Here is a 22,777-nt window from a genome sequence, read left to right as displayed (position 1 = left end):
TGTGTGCGCAGCAGCTATTCTTTGTAGGAGCCCTTCTGTGCTCCCACCGTGACAATGCTTCTTGCGCGGCGAATGTCTATATAGCAAAACAAAGGGAAACAAATTTGAAAACAAAAATGCAGAAAGAGCAAGAAGAATGGACGCGGGCGCCATCATTAACTATATATGTATATACAACCACTTGTGCACACACGCGCGCACGTGCGCCGTTAGCTCCCGCCCACGTCTCCTTTTTTCTAGGCAAAATGTGCGGCTTTGGGAACCAACCTGCACTCAGGTGCACGCCTTTGAGCATCGAGTAAACTACAGCTTCAGTGTGTTGTAACGAATGGACTAAAATGGCGCTGCATCTCAGTCGCTTTCGATTTATATATGTATAAGTTTGCATTGTCCCGTGAGTTACTCTTCTATTCTATTCGGCTCCAGATCTTTCTTTCTCATTTTTGTCCACCCCGTTATCTCGTCTCTTGGATCCCAGAAAAAGTAAATAAGCGCGACACGTTTCTTTCTTTTATGCCCTTGAAATATATTTTAAACAATCGATCGTACGAAGGCCGCCTTCCGGGCTCCTCTCTTTCTGGAAAACAACTGCACAGTGTTTACACATAGAAAGTGAGCTTCTTTGTATCTACGCGAGCGAAAATTGTCTCCTTTTGCTCCACGTTATAAGCCGCGGCATGCCAACAAGGACAATTACTTTTGCTTCTAATTCGCGACATTTTACAAGTGGCAAACTACAGCGACGAAAAGGGGACGAAATGTTCGCGATGCGGAAGGCAAAGTTATCTGGTGAAAGCGCGTCGCGCCTCAGTCTTGGAAGGCTGCCATGCAACGCGAGTGTGTGAAGACGCCTAAGCTCGTTTCTTAACGCGCCCCCGAATTTGCTGTCACTGGACGTCCGTTCCAACTCATCTACCACGCGGCTTGCGCGCGGCCGGCTGGGTCGAAGAGCGACGAGAATATGAATTCCGACGCAAAGAATAACAGCAATAAATATCTCAGTCGCAGCAGAGACAGGGACGCGAGGTCCGAGCGAAAACGCCAAGAGCAGGGAACGTCCATTACGGAAGGAATGCCAGCCGAGGACGGACCGTGCGTTTACCTGGCAGGCGCCGTATACCTTCTTGTATCACATCGGGGAACCTTGCCGACGCGGCTGCAACGGGGGGTGTAAGTACACGCGTGTTCGCCAGAAGCGTAGCCCAACGGTGCACGTTCGAAGGCACTGCAGGGAGCTACAGGGCAGCTAAGCAAGGAGCGTTGCCATAGCTGCAGCCGTGGCACGTCGCGGCCGCACACTGAGACACCTGGGGCATGCCAGGAGGGGGGAAGTGTTTGGTGGTTGGGGGGGGGGGGGGGGGAGAGGGGGTCGCAGTCTTTTTCGACAGGAGTAGAAACCGCGGGTCGGCCTGTCGGCTCGAAGCTGAGCCACAGACCCGATGGCAAGCGGCGGGCGGGCGGGCGAGCCAACGGTGGTGCCTCGGCCTGCTTTCTGGCTGCGCGATTGAGAGAGCGAAGGGGGCAGAAAGAGAGAGAGAGGAAGCAGGAGAGAAAGAGATGCACGGGGCGCTTCTTATACTTGCCTTTCAAAAGAGCTCGCAGCGACCATCCATCACAATGCCGCTGCGCTGGACTCGGCGAATGAAAAATGGTGCCTCGGTCGCGATAAACAACTGGCAGCCAGAGAGCGCGTCCCTCGACCGCGCAAGGTAGACACATTTTTTCGGGAGCCGCGGACAAAGCAGAATTCGAGACGCTCGTGCAAGCTACTTCGTCGCCGCCGGCTTCGAGGGTGGGTGGGGGGATGCAAGAGGGGGGGGGGGGGGGCGGTGTGGTCTGCTGCAGGACAGTCAGGCTGCGCATCGCGCAGGGACCAACGCATGCATGCATCGCGGGGGAGCAAAAAAAGTGACACACGCACAAGCAGCGCGCCCAAAAGGGCGAGACAGCGCCGGTTTGGCCACGGTCTCTTCAGCCTGCATGCATGCTGCTGCCGCTGGGCTTACGTGCGTCAGCGTGGCAGCGCGCGCAGGCGCAGAACACAGTGTCCCGGAGCCCTCGCGACGAGACGCTGTCCGCCGTCCCGACCACCGGCGGTTAAAACGCGGTGGGGACAAGGGGTCATAGTAGGAGTGTTCTTTGTCTGCGATTGAATTGCGTATAACGAGCGCTTGCGTGCAATCGCTCCTCTTTGTGTGTACCAGTCTCAATGCACAATGAAGTATATATCTACACGGGGCCCCCCATGCACTGGTATAATGACCCCGAGGTCGCGCGTTTGATTCCCAGATTTGAAGGGCTAGCGCTAGCCCCTTCATTCAAGGAGAATGACTCGGTCCGCGCGTTGGCCTGAATCGATTTAGAAGAACCTAATTTCACTCGTGGAAAATAGCTCCCTATATCCATGCTTCCAGCTTAGTTGAGTTAGGAGTACTTAATTTCACAACAGAAAAAAAAAAAAACAAGGTTCATGCGTCGAGTTGGGTCAAGTTAGACCAGGGTAATTTGAAACAATAAGGCTAACTGCTCTAGAACGTTCCTTTTTTGTTGTTGTTCTGGACGTAAGTAATGGAGCAAAATACTCGTTAAAAGGAAGTGGTAATTTTACTGACCGCACCGCAGCTGTCTAGAACACGGCTGAAACATGTAGGTCAGCCAGCAATAATGAGAAAGGCAAGAGAAGAGGCAAGTGAAAGATGTAGAACGGGAAAAATGGTATCGCAGCTCTAAGCATAAAACGGCCCGCAAGAGCATTGAAGACAAAGCGCGAGCCATCTCGCTACGTAGGCCCATCACGTCCATTACGTCATGCAATCAGGCTAACGTGAGAATTGTAGCCCGGCAGTATATGTCCCGAGTGGCTCTTGAATCTACCAAGCAATGATGGGGAAACGGGGACAAAAATCAGCTGGGAACAAGGACAGGAAAGGGTGAGATTAACTACATAGTAACGGCCATATACGGCAACTAAAATGACGTATCGCGCTACAGTGACAGCCACGGCGATGTGCCCAAGTACAGTCGCTTAACAGCATTAGAAATTATCTTTGATTACATAGTTCTGAGTCGCAATATTGTAACAACGCCTTTACTGAAGCCCTTCCGCGCTTTCAGTGCATGGTCAGAGCGACGCTCCGCGCGCGTTATCAGTGGGATCAGTCGGCCGTGAACGGTGGATGATAAGAGTGGCATAGAATCGAGCGGAAGGCATCGCTACAAAATAGTGGCCCTGTCTTCTTTTTTATCTCTGTTTTACCGCAGTATATACGTATGCACTGAATAAGGAACTTGACAGCATGCAGTTAATAAAAAGTGTTAGCATTATTAACACTGTGTTTTAAAACTATACTAATCAGGGGAAGTATCAGTGCCTATTAAGAATTTCTTCCTTTAATAATGGCTGACACGTCAGCGTGCTAGCTTCGTGATTGTTCTGTCAGGTGTTCAGGAAGCTTCAAGAAGGACTTTTGTTTAGGCATTTAGGCACCAATTCAATCATACAATTTACAGTGGAATGCTACTTGATCGTACACCGACATTTACGCTGAAAGTGCGAAAACGACTGCTCCAGAGACACATTGAAAAGGCGTGCAGTTCTGTACTACAAAAGGAAGAGTCGCGCCGCTTATTGGTTTGCTGTCCAGTTCCGGTGTCGCCACCCAACCCGGTTGGTGCGACATCAGCCTTGACCGGACGTCGCGCCTGATCGATTTCTTTCTTTTTTTTCCCGAGCCAACTGTATTCGTTTAACTGTTCTCGCTGTCGCCTCCCCGAGGGTGAGGAGACAAACGCGCGCGTCACCGCATTTCGTCGTTTCACAGCGATTCGAACCAATCAGCCTGTCGTGCGTGCGCGCGCCGCGGTGCGTGTGTGTGTTCCGTGCGCACTAACACAACATGCGTGATGCGCCGCCTCGGCCGCCTGTCCGCTCTCCCAGGCCCCCCATCCATCACCGCGGGCACTCGAAAAAAAAAAAAAAAAAAGGAAAGAAAGAAAGTGCGCCTCGCAGTTGTGCCACCACGACAACAATCGCAACGGGCTCGCAGAAAGCTTCGGCCGAGAACCATGCAGCCGTGTCCGCCGGCTGTTTATCACTCTTCTTCGCGTACATATACGTACCGTACTACTACATGCAGCCCCTGTGAGGAGAGGTCCAGACTCCAGAACCTCTCCACGCTGCCCAATACGCCGTCGCAACCGAACGCCCCCACGGCAGTCGTTCTCTCCCCATCCCGTCGCCCTCTCTTAGTCCGCACTCTCCCCTCAGCCTTTCTCTTAGACCGCAGCTCCAAAACAGCTCCCGGATCGATCATTTTCCACGCAGCAGTGTTGTGTGCGTTATGCTATACAGCGGCGGCTTGCGGCTTTCCCTAACACACGCACAAACGCGGGCTCCGACGAGGCGATGGGGGCTTCCCCACGAAGACGTACTGTACATGCAGCCCCGCTAAAGGTGCGCGTTCCTCTTCGCCGACGAAAGCGTCGTCTCGGGCGGCTGCTGCTGCTGCTGCTACATCCGGACTCGCGCGGGCTAGGCGCCTTCAGTTATCGCGTAGCCCGCTTCAGTGCTGCTGTGTCAAGCCCGTATAGCTTCGCTACGCACACTGGTCCCACGTCACCCCGCCGCCTCTTCCCTCGCCCACGCGTCGGTTTGCGACTGGTGACGGGACGGGAGTCTGGCGCCGCTCTCGTTCATCTTCATCAAGCGTCAAGTCGACCGCCTGTCGGGGACCCGCTGTGTGTGTGCTGGCCGCTCTCGATTGGACGGTACAGCGCGCGCCGGCGGCGGCAACGTTTCCCGCGCTCTGAGAGGGGCCGGCTCAAAACGTAGCTGCGCTTCTTCCTTTTTCATCGAACTTTTTTTTTTCTTTATCTATGTCTTCTGTTTCTTTTTTGGGCCCCGACTCTCCCAGCGCTCTGCTTTTTGTTGGGACGTCGGGAGGAGCAAGGTCTGCGTTTTTCGCGTCGCTGACGTCGGCACGAGTTGTAAGCCCCGTATATAAATCGCTTGCTGTGCAGGTTGCATATAACGGTGGCGATCATGCCGCAAGTCGGGGTCACGGCTGCGGCTTCTCGCCAAAGAATGTGGTCCTAAGTGACCGAGGCGATTGAGCGTTCAAGGTCTGCTATGTAGTACGTTATAGTGTAATGTCGACGGTTATGCCAAGAGCCGACAGCTCGATCACACTGCAGGTCTAAATCTCTATAAGCCGTATTATTGTTCAAGCGACATACGTTCGTTTGCTGAGACCGTAATTTTAAATGTCACTTCTGTTTAACCTGTGACATCATAAGCATTTAGGACTGCCATTTTGGAGATAATGAAAGGAGAGATGAGCTACACTCAATTCGTATACCACTTGGTCACCCTGCTATACATAACCATCCCTGTTTATAAAGCATTACCTAATTGTAAGGATCTCTATGTGGGAGGTGAACGCAAATCTGACAAAGCGTTGGGTATATAAAAGTTATCACACCAGAAACTCGCCTCTGGTTAACCTGCCTTTCCCTCTCTCTCTCTCTCTCTCTGCGTGTTGATTTTTGAGCCACCATGGAGCAGAGCGCTCAAAGCAAAGTGCTATAGGAGAGTTAGGACATAAAAAGAAACAGACACGATGATTTCTAGACGCATGAGCTGTTTGCTCGTGATACTTTGTTTTGAAGCTGCAACTTAGTTGCAATTTGTCCTTGTGGCCGTAATTAGAGTAACATACGACTCTTTACAGCACCGTTTCGACTATCTAAAACAACTTAAATATGGGCTTCTGTGCAAACGTCAGCTGGAATTTGCTATAAACTTGCGTTAAAGTATCTGATTATTCTTTTTCTGGAAACTACTCGACAACAAGACGTATATCTGAGCTTAAAAAAAAAAAAAACATAGTAAAAGGACACTTCGCGAGTCAAGCAAACGAGACGTTGTGGCCTGAAATAGCACCAAAAGAGCAACTATATATATGATTTCTAAATGAAGCGGTGCCAAATGATAGAAACATCCACATAATACCGGTGATCCTCACTGTAATTGAACAACTTCAGCGTCGGGTTTCCCTCCAGTAATCATTAGTAATAAACTATAGTATAGTAACTTACCAGTGCGAAGTTACCTGCTTGAAATCCTGTATGCACGACGTTAATAATTTTTAACATGCGCCTATATAATCATGGGTGTAGCTCACGGCTCTTTTCCCCCAGGGGAAGATTTACTCCATAAATGTCTGTAAGAGCAGGTTGCAGGTGAATGTGAGGTTAGATATATCATTAGCGAAGACGGCCAGCCAAATGGCAAACAGGTCTTAGGAACGAAAAGCCTTGTGAATCAAGCTTTTACTTTCCTCCAGCATAAGTTGTGGAGGTGTTCGTCCCCTTAGCTGCAGGTTGGAATGCAAGAGCAAATCCGCCCACAAGGATTCAAGTCTATACGCGCCAGAATGAAAAGCATTTTATCAATCTCCTTCGCACAAAAAAAGGCGCGACCGGTATGCTCCCACGAATGAGCGCCGCGAGGAAAACCGCGCTATATCTCACGATGGGACTCTCGAATGCAGCCATTCCAGTAACGACTGGTTGGCGCAGCCTCTCTGCAGGGTATACGTACGCATACCAAGGGGGCAGCTTTGCTTTGCAAAGCATCACTGCGGGCGCGCGATTCGGTTTAAATGTGGTGCCGAGGTGCCGAAGGGTGGATTTGCCTCCACGACCGGCATGCCCTCGCTCCCTGTTCTCGCGACGTTCCAAATTACAGAGCGCTCTCCAGGCGGCAATTAACCATTCCAGTGTCCCGACTGCGCAAAAAAAAAAAAAAGAAAAAAAAAAACTTGTCGCCGCAGTCAGCGCCTTCGTCGGAAATGAGATTCGCATTAAATATGCATATCTCCAGACCGACAAGCCCCGGGCACCACTGCGCTGCTCGAAGGGTTGGCAAGGAGAAGCACTGCACGCGCTGCACTTCCAATGGGTTCCGGGCCATCATCGTGCCCGGCTGCAAACCGTCGGAGGGCCACCACGGTGCGATCTCCGCTTCGATCTGAAAGCAATTTGCTCGCGACATCGCGATGAAACAAGCAGAAACAGAGAGTGATAGAAGGAAAGAGACGCTCAACCGAAAATTCGTTCGCGGGAGCCGCCGCGTGCTTTTTTCTGCCCGCGGCTGGACCTGCTCGCATGCAGGCGTCTTCTCCTCCCTGTATATAGGGGCGATGCAAAAGCCACTCCTTTCTATCACGCCCGTGCACGCATTATTGCGTGGCTTCTTGGCTCGCCAGAGGGGCCCGCTCTTGCAACTTGTTTTCTCGCCGCCGCCCCGCTCTTGCCGGCCTGTGCCGGACTGTAGCCGGTCAACGCACCCTGTCGCGCGCGCGCACACACGCGCCACCTCCCGGTGGCTAAATGAAAGCCGCCGGGAAATTCCCGAGAAGGCTCTGACGTCCCTCCGGGCGTCAGTACCTCCGTTCGGCGGTGCCGCTCGGGGGCTCTTCGGATATGAAGAGTTCGTGATCTATTAACGATCCCGGCCGAGTGACGACGACGCCGCCAGTGAGTGGACGCAGTGGCTGCTGCTTGCTGCTGGTGGCAGCAGCAGACAGTGCGCCTCAGGCACGGGGAGTGCAAGCCCGTCTACGGAAGCCCGACAAGACAAGCTCAATATACGCGCGCAAAACAGCCCGAGAAGTGAACGGAGGAACGCGCTCTGCTTGGCCGGTGAACGAAGAGAGGAAAAAGAAATATATTAAAGAAAGAAAGAAAGGCTCTCTCTGGCGGAGACCGGTTTCTCAGCGGCGATGCATCAACCTCCCCGCCCGTGAATGGTCAGAAAGGGCGGAACACGCAATTATTACGGGTTCATTTTCTCGGGCCTCTTGAGGTTAGGCCCAGGCGAGCGTGTCCGACGACGACCAGGGGCGAAGCGAAGCGGCGTGTGTGCGTGCCTGCTTGGCTGCCTTCCTGCCTGCCTGCATTCGCGTGAGGGCAGCCCCCACCATCACTGCCTCGCTTCTCGGCTGCATGCCCGCGGGCCGCTCCACTGACGCGTCGCGACTTCAGCCGATCCCTCCCTCGAGTCCTCCCCGCGCCTGTCTGCTTCGTGGCAGCCAGCAGTAAAGGCGCGTCGTCAACACACGCGCGCGAAATGAGAGCAAAAAAGAAAGGCTCGCCGGCAGCGGAGACGCATAAGAAGGAGTTACCAGGAGGACGTCGAGGCAAAGAAGTGCCGTAGTAGGATTGCAAAGTGGAGTGGCAGGGGGAAGGCAAGCGCTGCCAGACGAGCCAAGGAGGCAGTGCAGTTCAGGCTCGGATGAAGTGAAGCGGAGAGCACCTTCCCGCAAGCGGGCAGTATAAAAGGCTAGGCAGGCAAGCCTTGCGAAAGAGTACAGGAGAAAACGTGTCGTGGCGCGGAGAGATGAAGGAACGACGGAAGAAGAGGCGCGCATTCGCGGGGTTTCCTTCCATCGCGCCGGCGACGACCGGACGAAGCCTCGCTCATTGCCTCTCGCGTCTTCTCGCCCCCTCCCCCCACTCCCCCGACACCCCCCTACAACCTTCCGTCTCTGGAAGCCGCAGACTGCAGCGGCAGCCGCCGCCGCCGCCACCTCTTTCGCTGCGCCTCTCGGCACCGCCACCAAGTTCCTTTCCGGTCGCGCCGACTCCTCGTCTCCTTCTCCCTGCGAAGATTAATTTCTCAAGATTTATACGGTCGCGCGACCTGTGTGCGTGTGCGAGCCGCATTTTTTTTTTTGTTTACGTCGGCGGCGATTGTCTCTGCGCGAGACGCCGGCACCGCCGCGGCGCTCCGCCGCCCCTTGACGTGCGCATAATTTATTTATTCCGCCATTTACAAATTGCGAGGCGCGCTTTGGGTAAACAGCTTCCTCTTTCTTTTCCCTGGCTTCCTCTCGCGTCCTCGTCGTGTTCGCAGACGTGTTCATTTCTCTGGTTGCGCTTTCTTTCTTTATTATTATTATTTTTTACCTTCTTTGGCATCTTCATTTTCGTAGCTCATACAAATGGCCTTGTCCTGCCTGTTGCCAACGCGAGCGTTTTCTTTTTTTTTTTTTTATATAGCTAGTGAACTTTGCGCGTAAGCCAAGATAAACGTGAGAATACCGGAATGACTGCTCCAAGGCAGACGCGAGAATGTGAGAAAGATCTGCAGAACGCAATTAAAGAGTTAACCGGTGTCTTATAGGCGGAGAAGTACCAAAATACACTATTTATTATTATTATTTTTTTTTTGCCGGTGGTGATTCTTGAGAAGTCTTTTCGCCACTCACGTTCTCAAATAGCCACATATTGAAGCAACGTCCTCACTGACATCATTTGCTGTTATAGGATTTTAAAGGCCGACGTTCTCCTTTTTATTATTTAGACTTTACCTTAACTTCTATTTCTTATTTACCTGTTTAATATTTGGACCTATACGTTACCTTTATTTATACGTTAAAATTAATATATAGACTGCACACCGCGTATTAACAGGAAAGGAAACTGTATGTATTGATCTAGCTTTATGCTCTTTATGATCTGCTCTTTATGCTTGAAGTGCAACGCAATCCACACATCAATTTAACGTAACTGATGAGCTTAGCCTACGACACTAGCTAGCTCTGCAGTTCCTTGTACATATCACTTTTCATGGGTCGGAAAATCCGGCTTCGCTTCAATGTAAACCATCCTGGAATTTTAAATAAATGTTTTTTTTTTCTTTTTTGTGTGTGTGTGAGGAGCAATATATATTGTTAAGTTTGAGCCATTTGGCCCGTAGTTCCCATTTTATCGAAGCTGATGCGACAAATGTTTTTGCTTCATAAATAAGCACTCTGTATGAGTTCTATTCCGCACATTAAAGTAGTCTTTAGTCAAGCTTAGAGCCTTCATCGAAGACTATGAATAAGCGATAAAGACTTCAGTAATATTTTCCGCGTATACTGTCCCAGTGGGAGCTCGCGAAAGCGAATGTCTTTGTCACATGAAACTGTCGTGCTCTATAGGCTCACTTCATCATTCTCTTTTAACCCCTACGCGTAGCTACGTGATAACGATCACGTAATTCGATGCTGTGTTCTCGTGCCGCCTCAGGCAGTGCTTAATGAGGCTTGCCGTAGTTATCGGCAATGTTATCTCGACCTTGACGCGTATGCACGTTTGTCAGCAACAGCCGCTGTGCATGCGAAGCCACGAACAAATTGCCGGTATAGTTTAGACCGAACTGGTCTGAGCTAGTAGTTTTTTGACTAACCTGCCAAAACACGGAATACAAATACAGGAACGGTCGTATACGCTCATGAGCGCCGGTGCCTTTTTCTGGAAGGAGCCTTCCATTTGTGATTGCGCCACTGCAGCTGGTTTCTTTCAATCCTTGCGGTCTTCTGAATTTTCGCGCGTTGGTCGTAATTACGAACTTCGTGCGGGACTGAGTGAAATGTTAAGCCGGCGGGAAATAGAAATAAATTTACGGAGGTTTCTGAGCCTTCCGAGCGATGTGACTGCTGTAGAATCCAAATAATTACACTGTATAGGGTGCCATGAATGGAAACAACAAAGTATCAGTGCAGCATACCGAAGAGGGCTAGAACAACCAAAAGTTGCGAAACAGCCTCTGCGGTTCCACTGTGTTGCTAACTCGCAATACTTTCCCGGGAAGCGTCAATTTGGTGTAATTAACATATGTGCAGCCGGTGGACGGGCAAAACGTAGTGAGAGAAGACACTCGTTACCATGGGAAAATATCTAACTTTCTCGCTAGCTAAAAGAAGGCCTCTGTTATTATAGGGAGTTTAAATGTAGCGGAGACAGTATAAACATGCTATAGCGGAGCTTTAAGCCGGTATAGTGGGAGGCGTGTGAGGACACAACCCTGATGGTAGTGACATAGTGTGACAGTGTGACCGGCTGTAAAGCGTTGGAAACGTTCTTGTGTCGTTCGACTTTCAAAAGCAGGGATACGAAAATACCTTCACGGTGATCACAGTATAAACATGCTATAGCGACATGATTACGCCACCGCAGAGTGTGGCATGTAGGCGGCCATTGGAATAAAAGCTCCACCTCGCGTTATACGGTTGAGCGCAGGGACGCGAGATGTCGCCATGCACTGTGCTGCTCGCATCTAAGCTTACCGCTATGTTTCGGTATACGTCTATACGCCATACAGTGCGTCTCCTCTATGCTATTACACGTGCACGTCTCCGCAATATTGAGCTGGGCCTGTAACTAGCAAACGTATACCTTGTTCCAAGAAATCATAAAAAATCAAGAACAGCAGTTTAACCTTTACTTTATAACAGCCAGAAAAGTGCTTGGGACGCGTATATATATATAGTAAAGGCGGATGTTTATTTTTGCGTCACACGACGTCATAACGAGAGAAAGAACAGGCGATGCTGTATACCGTCCGGTTTTGGCATCGCACACGACAGGTGAAGACATTCCGCGCAAGCGTGGAGTGGGCAGAAAATAGAAACCGAATAGAACGACAAAGAAAGAAGAAAAAAAAAGAGAAAGAAATAAAGCCTGTAATCGCGGAAGATTTTCGCAGGAAGAAAAAGAAGAGGGACGCCTTTGCAAGGACGCTCCCTCTGTGCGCCGTCCGTGCATGGTGGTCTGTGATTTAGCACCATTAGGCGTCGACCACACGCACGAACGCGCAGACACTAGAATGCCTGTGTCCACGCGCGCTAGCTCTGGCGCGCAAGGTACGGCGCTACGTACGGCGCACGCCCACAAACAGACGACAAAAGCGTTTTTTGATGAGAAAGAACCCCACATGCGCCATAGCTTTTCCTTTTGGAACCCCGTGCAATCCTAATGTTCTTTTTCCTCCTTTTGTCTCTCTCTATCCTGCAGACGGCGTGAACGCCATGGGTGAGACCAAGCGGCAGCGGACGTCGTACACGCGGTACCAGACGCTGGAACTCGAAAAGGAGTTCCACTTCAACCGCTACCTGACGCGGCGGCGGCGCATCGAAATCGCGCATGCGCTCTGCCTCTCGGAGCGGCAGATCAAGATCTGGTTCCAGAACCGGCGCATGAAGTGGAAGAAGGAGCACAAGATGGCCAACACCATTCCACCCCAGATCCCGCAGGTGATCCCCGACCACCATCCGCACATGCACAGCGAAACCAAGGCGTAGGCAGGGCAGTTGCTGCCGTTCTCATAACAACCGTTTGTTTGCCCTCTCTTGTTTCTCCCGTTCGACATGCCCGCAGAACAGACGAGAAAAATGAAGGAAGGAGACGAGGGAAAGAAAAAAAAATAACGCGAAGGGAAAGAAGAAAAGATTGAAAGAAAAAAAAAAGTACAGTCGATACCGCCTCGTTATAGTTCGTTTGTTCAAGTTCGCTCGTTTTCTTAAGCTCTTCGTCTCTGTCGTGAAAGGCGTCTTAGAGTTCTTTCTTTCTTTTTTTTTCTTTTTCCCCCCCTTTCGTCGCTCCTCGAACTCGCAACTTCACGCGTGCGCGCGGTTACGAGACGCGCCTGTCAAACCGATCCCTTTTCGACTGATCTCCCGCATGCTAGGCGGCATTAATTACAATAACCCCGGCGAACTCACATTCGAAAACGAAAACTGAAGCCTTCGTGCGATCAGAGGAATTTCACTTACACGCGAATTCGGTGGCGAAACTCGACGCAGAAGCGTCATTCCACCGTTAGTTCTGTTCCTATGCTAACCGCAGCGTTTACCTTCCGTACAGCTGCCGTCGCCAACTTCAACTTACTCAGGGGATCTGTCTAATACACGCGCGCAAAGTGGTCGCGAGGTAGTTGCGTTCCACTGGCGCCTCCCAGATGTAAACACACCAATCCTAAGAAATGTAATTTCCCGGATACTGCGACCTGCTTAATGCGTGGTTCCTTTATCATCCAGCAAGATGTTCTTGTATCTCGAAAGAATCTTGCTTTTATTTGGCGCGCCAGGGCGACTACTGTCCTGAGCGTTAACTTGTCAATTTATTCCCGTCTAGTCCAAGGCCCATGACAAACAAGAGATCGTCGAAGTTCCGAAATTTCAAAACAGGACTCAAAAACTATTTTCTGTATTTACAATACAATACTCATTCCTACCTGGCGGTTTGCGACGTGCGGCTGTATTTCCTCTGATGCGCGCGCCGGCTTCTATCGGAAAGCTCCCCCAAAACCTGTCCGTCATATGCCTTTGGAACCGATGGCAACCCCCCTCCCCCTCCACCCTTGCTTGCTTTCGGCTGCCATGTGCGTACAGAGCTTCTTCTTTTTCACTTCTCTCGGAGGAAACGTACCGTGACCAAACTTGAAAGAAAAAAAAAAATAACCACAAGCAAATGGCCCGAAAGAAACAAAAGAAAGAAAGAACCATCCGCCGCCATGCATACACCGCCTCAGTGAAGCGAGCTCCGACGAACGCCATCTGGTGCCGGTTCTTCAACTCTTTGCCCACCCATAGCTAAATTGCCGAGCGGTACACTTAATTATGTTGCTCCCCCACAAAAAAAGAGTTCACGCTATTGGTGGATTACGCTTCGGACTTGCATTGTAACTCACGTTGTAAGGAATGCAACCAATTTAGCGAGTTCAGACGAGTATCGAAAACGTGCCACGTAACATACGTGTGGTGAAGCACACCCAGCCGGAGCCTTGCGTACCAGCACAAGGCTTCAGAAATGCTATTCTGCTGCTATTATCATTTGATAACGGCCAAAGCGTCAGACGGTCCGGTTTTGGAAATCAAATTTGTTCGGTGTTGTGCACTCTGCTATTTGAACAGTGTAGGAGTAATTTAAGGTAGACATATGTGCAGGCCCAAGAAACATGATAGCCGCAATCTTTCGCTGAATTTGAATTGACAGTTGCGATTGGCCTGCATTTCATCACCGGTCGATAACCTGCCCAGATGAGTTCGTCGCAGCTTCGCCCTTCCAAAAAATAAAAAAAAACGAACTAACTGCCTTTTTATATCGGAGATTACGCTTCGCAACCAAAACTAAAAAAAAAAAAAAAGAAACGAGCAGAACTGTTTAAAGGCAGCCCTGATCCTCCTCACCGGAGGAAGGCAGCTATCTCGTGCGGTGTGTCTAAGCAGTGAAGCTAACGTCTTTTCGGGAAACAAACAAACAAACATGAGAATAACAACGACTGTCTTATCTACGCGCGTGGTGATCGACATAATGGGCTAAGCAGAGCTCAGGCCGTGGATCCTTACGAAATTTAAAAGTCTATACGACAAACTCACATCGCGAAAATCGCGCAAACAAGTCGTATAACAAGAAGGGCAAAAAAGAATGAAGAAAAGCAAACTGCCTGCCGTCATTTGACTGACGGGCATACCAGCAGTTTATAACACAAAAGGGATCCGGCCAAGGAATAGCTTTCCCCAGGAGTGCATGTCGCGGTCATACGTGTGGTATATACATACTACGACAAAAACAAGAGACAAAACAGCGACGACGAAAAAAGAAGAGAAAAGAAAGAGCACCATACTCGGAAAACACGACCCGTGTGGCAGTGACTTCCGCAAGGCAAGAAACGTGACCGACGCTGCGCGCTCGAGCCATTACGACTCGCGCCAACCAACCAGCGCACACTTCACCCATTCCCATCGTCTTGGTCCGAACGCCTTCCGAGGCGTGGAAACACCGTCGTATAACTTCGAGGAAGCAGCGACTCGGAAAAGGCCTTCGCCGTGAACACGCCTCCAAGTATACGAGGACTGGCTTTTACGATGCGTACGGCCTCTCCCCGCCAGATGAACGTCGCCTTGCGGTGTCTTCTTCTTCGGCGTGTCACCCAGGGAAGAGTCGTGTATCGACAAGCACCCGGGACGCTCGCGCAAGCGAGTCACCATCAACGACCACCACCCTCCTCCGTCACCCTTCCTCATCCGAGTGAGTGAGTGAACTTTACGGTGATGGAGACGAGGAGCAACGGGTTGCGTTCTTCTCGTTCGTCAGCGCTGTGTGCTGTGAAAAACACGTGCCCTGAAAACAGACTCTCAGGCAACGCCACGCACCTCGAGCCAAGTGTGTATACGCTCTAAAAGCAACGGCGGCGCACGTCACCAACACTGGCCGACGGCACCCAATTAAAAAAAAAAAAAAAAACCGTGTGTGACACCGCTGAAAACACACACATACACACTGAAAAGAAGGAACAAAAAGAAAAGATATATTTATATATAAAGTATGTATGATCTGTAAAGTAAAACGAGGGGGTAACCAGGGCAGTGATAGAAAGGATCCAAACAAACAAACAAAAACAAGAGAGAGAGCTAAAAGTTGTACCACACACTCGCGAAAACACACAAAACACACTCTCACACACACACACACACCGAAAGGAGGAACGACACACAAAACACACGCGAAGGACTGTGTGACCACGAACTGTTTTCCCCCTCTCCCTCTATCGTCTCCAATGCTGCAATTGTTCAAGCGACGTCATCGTTCGCCACTGCGTCCTCCAACCGCCGAGCTGCGCTGCTGAGGCGTCAAGCCGCAGCGGCAGCTCGCAGCGTTCGACAATACACGGGCCAAGGCAAAGAGACAAGGAAAGAAAAGAAAGAAACTGTTCTCTCTCCCGGATACGGATTGACTTTTTGACGCGCTTTGGGTGATGATGCCTATACACGGTGGACGCTATGTGAGACGGTGCCTAAATGTGTGTCGGTGTCTTTAGGCATGCCACGCGAAAACAACCGGGAGCTGAAAGGTGAAGCTAGTGACGCAGGGCGAAAGAAAAGTGTCGTATTAACGTGAGCGCACACTCAGGGGTCAGTACACGGCGGGCTCTGGAGTGGCTCACTGCTGATGGGGAAAGGAAAAAGAAAGGTGGTTGGGAAAGAGAAGCCAAGGCAGAGGCAAAAAAAGTTGAAACTCAGTAATTTAAGAAGAACGCGAGTGAAAGAGATTTGAAGCTGACGAGAAGTGTGAAGTGTGCCCCCTTTGTTTTTTCGTTTCCTATAGATTTGCCCTCCTAGCCGAGCGTGTTATGTTGAGGTCTCTGATAGCTGTACAATTGTTTTCCTGGAAGTGTTGTTGTGCGAAAAAGGTGTTGTGAATGGTATAATGCTTCGTTTCTTCGTGACACGAGCGAACTGTTTTTGCTTGCTTCATTTTTCGCACCGATGGCTCAGTGCATTTGTTTGGCCCCCTGCTGGCTATGAGTGGAATGTATGGAGAGATGAACCTGTGTTCACTGGCTGTTTATTATTATTATTTGTGGTCACCAGCGTGCTACTTTTCCTTGTCTCAGGTTTTTACGCCTACACCACTAACACTGGTGAAATTAAGAAGGAATGTACAATATTGATTTTATTTTTACATTTTCACATGTTACCTGGAGCATTCGGTGAGAAACCCTATACGCTTGTTTTGAGAATGTGGTTGTGAATTTCTTGTGTACATAGGTTATTTTACATGAGTTTTTTTTTTCTTACCATTTCAAAGAGTGTGAATATGTGCTGCTCATTTACTGGTTGGTTCGTGTTTATTTTATTCTCTTTTTGAGGAGTGAACCGATGATGTGCTACAGAGTCATGCCAAGAAGGAAACAAACAACTATGGTAAAAGAAACCTGATGAAACAGATGTATGTTCGGAGGCAAGCAAGAGAATCGTGGTTCGTGCCATATTGTTCTCGATTTGCTGATCTCTCCTTATAGTGCTAATTTATTGCGTTTGCATTTATACCGTGACAGAGGTTGGAAAACCGTTTTTGGCTTTTTGCTCACCGGTACACGGTTACCATTAGAGTTTCGTCTCGCCTTGCATAAAACATGTCACGGCGTGCGATTGGTCGCGCAGTGGACGCGTTGGAATAATAAACAGGGGTGAACGCAGGGGCCCGGGGGGCCAGCAATTTAGGGTCGACCCCCGCGGAAAATTGTAAGAATGGTCGGTAAGTGCGAGCCCTCGCAAAGAAGTCTCAGTTCGCGTTCGCATAGTGACATTTCCCATTCTAATCGAACACGATTATTCGAAAACGTGTGACTTCGGATGTCGAATCGAAGACGGAGTACCTTTTTGTTGCTTACGTGGACGAGGAGTTAGTCCAGAAATATATTGTTTATGACCTTCAATGCACGCATTTCTATACTCAATTCAGCTGAGCAGCTTGCGGATGAAAAAACAAAGTCAGAATTCACAGCAGGTCCTGGTTGACCTGCAATTGGCACTGTACAACGGCTGGTAGACTAAGTTCACAGGCCTTGTTACATAATAATCACATGTATTCGTCCACATTTGAATATTCGAAGAAGTCGAACATCATATTCAATCGATTGCAAACAAACATACTCGACTGACATTCGATCATTTGAATATTCGCGCATTTCTCATTCATTGATTCGCAGGCACCTCCTCCAAAAGTGCACAGGGTCCGAAGAGCAGTTAATTCGCTGGGAACGCTCTTTGCGCCCAACAAAATGTTTACTGAGACGGCCATGGGGCTCTGCCTGCCAAATCTCGCCCAAGAGAGAGATATAGACAAAACACTCGTTCCCCACAGCTGAAGTCATCCGCGCCCCGCCCGCTTCAAAAGTAGGCGGGGCCGCGAAGACGCCGCCCGACCGACCAATCGCACGCCGACGCTTGTGTCCATTTCACCGCTTTGCTTGTATAGAAGCGCCATTTGCATGGCGAGTCCTCTCGACCCGAATTATTTGAAGAAGGAAAAAAATCCGAAGTCAGTTTTTTCAGATATATATATAAATATATATATGTATACACAAACATTACTATTTATGTAGTGCTTTCCATCCACGTTCATTTTAGTGGGAGGCGTACGAGAACAGCGGCGCGAAGGCAGTCCTTTGTACATCGTGGTGCTGAGGGTCGTCTTTTCACCTTTCTGGCCGATCACGCCTTACAGAGGCGGCACACGCCTGTCTTCTGAAGTTTTGCCGTTTCCAAAGATGAAGCTACAGCGATGAACGGCTGTAGCCGAGCGCCGACGAACATTTTTTATGCAGCCTTTGCAGCGCTTAGCATTTGGCGTACACATATGATTAGAGTATTTGAGTTGAAGAGTGCCGGTCAGCAAGTTACGACATTGCTACAGCTTCTATGTGCACCTTGTTGCGAACGCTGCCAAGGGCGCTTTGTAGTCACTGACTCTTCGGTTAGACTTCGAGTACTTGCTTCAAAAGCATGCTTTGAAAGCCTGACAGGTTCACAACGTTTGTAAGCCTAATGTGGTCACAATTGACAAGTTCCTCGTGTTCTCAAATGAAAAGACTCGACATCAGGCCCGTAGCCAGGGGCCCGTAGCCAGGGGCCCGTAGCCAGGGGCCCGACCAACCCCCCCCCCCCCTCCGTAATTTTGATCTCTACCTAAAATAATTATTGAAAAATAGGTGCTTTCCTCAAATAGTCAGAGCCTTCAGCAAGTGCCCCCCCCCCCCCCTCCCCTGAAAAGGTTCCTGGCTACGGGCCTGCTCCACATGTTCTTTTGCTGCTGTCGATAACAAGGTAAACTTGCAGGTGCAGCAGTAATATTGATGCGTCTTTCCAGCTGAGTATGGTTATCTCAGATCGCAGCATCTCTGTAGGCCAAGTGCTTGCAGCCCAATATCAATTCGTCTCGCGCTTCTCGAATACATCGATAAAGTCCACTTTAAATAACAACAACAACAACAAATCAGTGGCACACTAGCTGCACCCGTGTCCTGTTTGTACGTGTGAGACCGACGTGAGCTGCGTCACTAACTGTACTGCTACGGGACTGAAGCTCACAATCCTGCATTTCCATTGTATCAGCACGGCAAAAGCAGCAAAAGAACGTTTCAGCGTAGCGTTGGTCCTAAGAGTCACTCCAAGTTGGTCGTTATATCATTACCGCCCTATGCCGGGTGCCACCTGTGCATGTATAGTGGGACCGGGCAGGGAGCAAGCAAGGAGAAGCTGGCAGCTTGCTGGTGGGGTAAGGTTAAGCGGTAATCACCGTTATGCCAGAGCTCTTTTCGAACTTTTGAAAAGCTGTAAGTGACGGCCAGAAGGTCCCCTCAGCACCGCGGCGCGCCGCTGTTGGACCGGTGTATAAGGTGCGGTAGTCATTGAGGAACAGTGCGTGGTTCGGTAACTGCGCGTCACGCAGGAGTTTGGTCGGATATCGAACGCTGGTTGCGGAGGCACCCTGTTCTTCTCCAGAGCAGTGTGTACATGTCAGATAGGATTACGCGCGTAGTGGTCGTCGTCGTTCTTCGTCGTCGTCGTTGTAAGCAGCGCAGGAACGAGCAGCAGAGATCGCGCAGCGGTGACTGGAAGCTGCTCGTTATTTTTAGACTCGCCTGGGCGAGGAAGGAAGAAGCGTATTAGGCGTCCGTTGCCCGTGCGTGCGTGCATGTCCCGCCCGCCGTATAGGCAGCTTTTTATTTCCCGCTCCGCACTTCTCGAGCGGGTATATAAGGCGGATAATAAAACAAAACAAAAGCAATGCCTTTGGTTCCGGCGTCAGGTGCATGTAGGACGGCAGGAGAGAGAAAGCCCCCCCTCTGTAGGCGAGCGAGAAAACCGTGCAAGAGAGACTGGGCCTTTTCGAGACTATTCTGTGTAAATATTTGATACCCTTCATCAGGATCGCCCGGCAGCTCGATACTTATATAAATACCGCATATACAGACAAACGAGGTGCACATAGCTGTATACGCGACATCAAGCGAGAAAGAAGGAAGAAGTGTGAAAAAAAGTATATATATATATATATATATACACTCACACACACGCCGCTGCATCTACACCACATCAATGTCGCATTCCATTGTTCATGCGGAAGGAAAAAAGAATATTACAACAATGTATTGACGTGAAGCCCTACCTTTGTTGGTTCTGTCATAATTCATAGTGTCGTACCTCCTGACCACTTCGTTCCCTCCCTACCGCCCCCTCTCACTCCCCCCCCCCCCCTTTCCATGTGTTGATCCCGGTCCTAATAGTGTATAGTTCGTCACCGCGAGTGTGTAAACGTCTCTTGTTTTATTGTTTCGTTTCTTGTTTCCCGCGCGATGAGATGGAGTCGTGTGACGCAAAAGCATACTCAGAGAGCTGCGGTTGGTGCAAAGAGAATACGGCCAAGTTGCAAGGTTGTGGTGGGGAAAAAAAAGGGGGGGGATGGGGGTGGGAGGAGCAACCATGGCAACGCTTTGATCCGAAGTGGCACCCCGTTTTGTTTGTGTGCAAAATGGAAACGCTGACGAAAGGACCTCCTATCGAGACAAAATTGTGAGCGGAAAAAAAAATTGTCCGATGCCTGTTAGTGTACTCATGCGTGGGTGATTTCAAGCAAAGCCGGGTCGTTCTCACCTTCTTGCTATACCAGTGCATTACTTGGAAGTCATGAACTGTGTATGAACTAAGCTGTCATTAAAATGTGGTTGATGTCACGGACAACGCTGGCTTGTGTTGACCCTTGGCGACGGACGCGATCATGCAGTTCGTCGCACGAACGTGGCCGGGCCAAAGATGGACCTCGGAAGCACCGAAACTTAGTGAAACAACGGTCTTAATTCCTCCGTAGCCTACATAATTCCAGAGAGAACATTTGGAATCAACGCTAAGGCTTGCGATAATCTTTTACGTGAAAGCCGCCTTTCACTTCAGTGGACTCCGCAAAATTCCAGGCTGTGAGCCTATAAGCCACGGAGTGGCACATCCTGTTCGCTGCTCTCGTGGTACCATGTCCCCGGCTGCTCTATTGTTACTTTGTTTATCATTCGAATCTTTCACAAGGACCCGATGTGTGCTCCATATTACATTGTTCTTGAAATTGTGTAGCCGAGTTGCTATTGTGTGTCAGACGTGTGGCACCTGGTCCTTCCTATAGAGGCATGAAATTGACGATTGCAACGATCAAACAACGCAGCAAACGCAACAAGGAACTACGTGCGACCAAGTGAGTTTCGGAGAAGCCGCGTTGATGTATATGAGTAAACAGGTATCAAGAGTGGTGAATCCACAATCAGACCGACACTCGACCAAAACACAGCACTCTTTTGGCTTGCCGGTATCATCATCATCATCATCATCATCATCATCATCATCATCATCATCAGTCTATATTTTATCTCCACTGCAGGACGAAGGCCTCTCCCTGCGATCTCCAATTACCCCTGTCTTGCGCTAGCCTATTCCAACTTACGCCTGCAAATTTCCGAACTTCATCATCCCATCTGGTTTTCTGCCGACCTCGACTGCGCTTCCCTTCTCTTGGTATCCATTCTGTAACCCTAATGGTCCACCGGTGATCCATCCTACGCATTACATGGCCTGCCCAGCTCCATTTCTTGCGCTTAATGTCAACTAGAATATCGGCTATCCTAGTTTGTTCTCTGATCCACATCGCTCTCTTCCTGTCTCTTAACGTTACGCCTAACATTTTTAGTTCCACCGTTCTTCCTTTATTTCAGGGCGCCCTCTGAACTCTCAACTACTTCAGCTTCATCTTCCAGCTTTTTCGTTCGCGTATGTAGCGCGTCGGCTTCACTGCCTCGGCGTCACATTCACGTAGCACGTACGGTGGGCAAAGGACCCAGATGGCGCTTCGACGAACGAAGAGCTTTGACGCAAGCTTTGAGCTTTCAGGTTCACTAACGAAAACGCACAACAGACACAAAACAAAATATGAGCCAAGGTTTGGAAGAAGCGTAAAGCTTCCGCAATTCTCCGCCGCCGCCCGCCGTGCCGTTCTCCCGCCGCGAAAGCGGCTCCCCCGCAGTGCTGCTCGCGCTCGTTTCGCTCATCGCTCGCATCGAGCATGGTCGATCCCTCGGGCCCCCGACAGAACCGCCGCCGTGCTGTAGAGCTCGGCGCACGAGACAAGAGAGAGACACACACACCACGTGTTTCAACCGAAACGGTGCCGTGGCAGTTGGGCCGTGGGCCCGCCGACTGTCCGCGCCCCGCGCCGCCCGTTCCTGCATGCGCGTCACGGCAAGCCAAGGCGACAACACACACAAACACGCCACCGTCGCGTTGGTTTCCCGCTACTGGCTCGACGAGCCCGCTTTGCCAGCCGCGCATGCAAAAGGAGTGGGTTGGGGAGAGGAAGGGAAAGGAGGGAGAAACTGGAAAGAGGGAAAGCCAGAGAATAAAGAAAAAATAAAAAACATAAGTACCACGTAATATAGTATAAGAAGAGAGACGACGACGGCGGCGGTTTTGTTTCGCGCTGCAGCCTCTCTAGACGGAGACGCGAGACGGCCAGCGTGCGAGGGAAAGAAGGAAAAAAAAAGAAATAATTAAAGAAGGAGGAAAAGAAAACAAAGAAAGTATAAAGTCGAGGAGAACGTTATTCGGGCGCGCACACAAAAGGCGCCATGGCGACCAAGAAGAAGAAAAAGAGCCACGCCACGCAGCTCGGCGTGGCAGTGGCGGCGATATCCAGCGATGCGGGCTGCACCACTACAGCTTGCAACAGCGGCAGGCGGTAGCAGCACGAAAGCGCTGCCGCGCGCTCGACGTCAAAGCGTGCGGCAAGGCCGACGTAGCCAGGCCAACGTGGTTCGCGAGGCGGAGACGGGGAGAAACACGAAAGGACGTGGTGGAAGCCGCCGCCGTATAAAGCTTTTCTTCGTCAGCGCGATAACTTTTTTTTTTTTTTTTTTTTTTTTTATAACCTCTCGTTTCGTTCGGTTTGCCGAGGCCCTTCTTTTCTGCGAGCACTTGCTAGCGCTCGCACGCGCGTGTGTGTGCGCGTTGCTTTTGCGCCGCCGGTTTCACGGAGGGAGAGCTAGCTGTCACCGTTGCTCGGTGCTTCTCCGGCGTCTCGGCAAACTTTCAAAGAATCCGAGAGGACAGGCCGGAGCCGCCGC

General features: G+C 50.3%; 1 protein-coding gene across 1 annotated transcript in view; it reads left to right on the top strand.

Annotated features, from left to right (window-relative positions):
- Positions 1-20,357, top strand: part of LOC119455548 (homeobox protein Hox-B5) — a 67,316-nt gene extending 46,959 nt beyond the window's left edge. Inside the window, exon 2 of the mRNA XM_037716951.2 lies at positions 11,845-20,357. Within this exon, the coding sequence (XP_037572879.1) occupies positions 11,845-12,131 (287 nt within the window). The 3' untranslated portion in view covers positions 12,132-20,357. The remainder of the gene's footprint in view (positions 1-11,844) is intronic.
- Positions 20,358-22,777: the final 2,420 nt, after the last annotated feature.

The sequence above is a fragment of the Dermacentor silvarum genome, chromosome 6 (assembly GCF_013339745.2).
Source record: "Dermacentor silvarum isolate Dsil-2018 chromosome 6, BIME_Dsil_1.4, whole genome shotgun sequence".
NCBI lineage: Eukaryota > Metazoa > Arthropoda > Arachnida > Ixodida > Ixodidae > Dermacentor > Dermacentor silvarum.
This window is presented reverse-complemented; position numbering and strand designations above follow the sequence as displayed.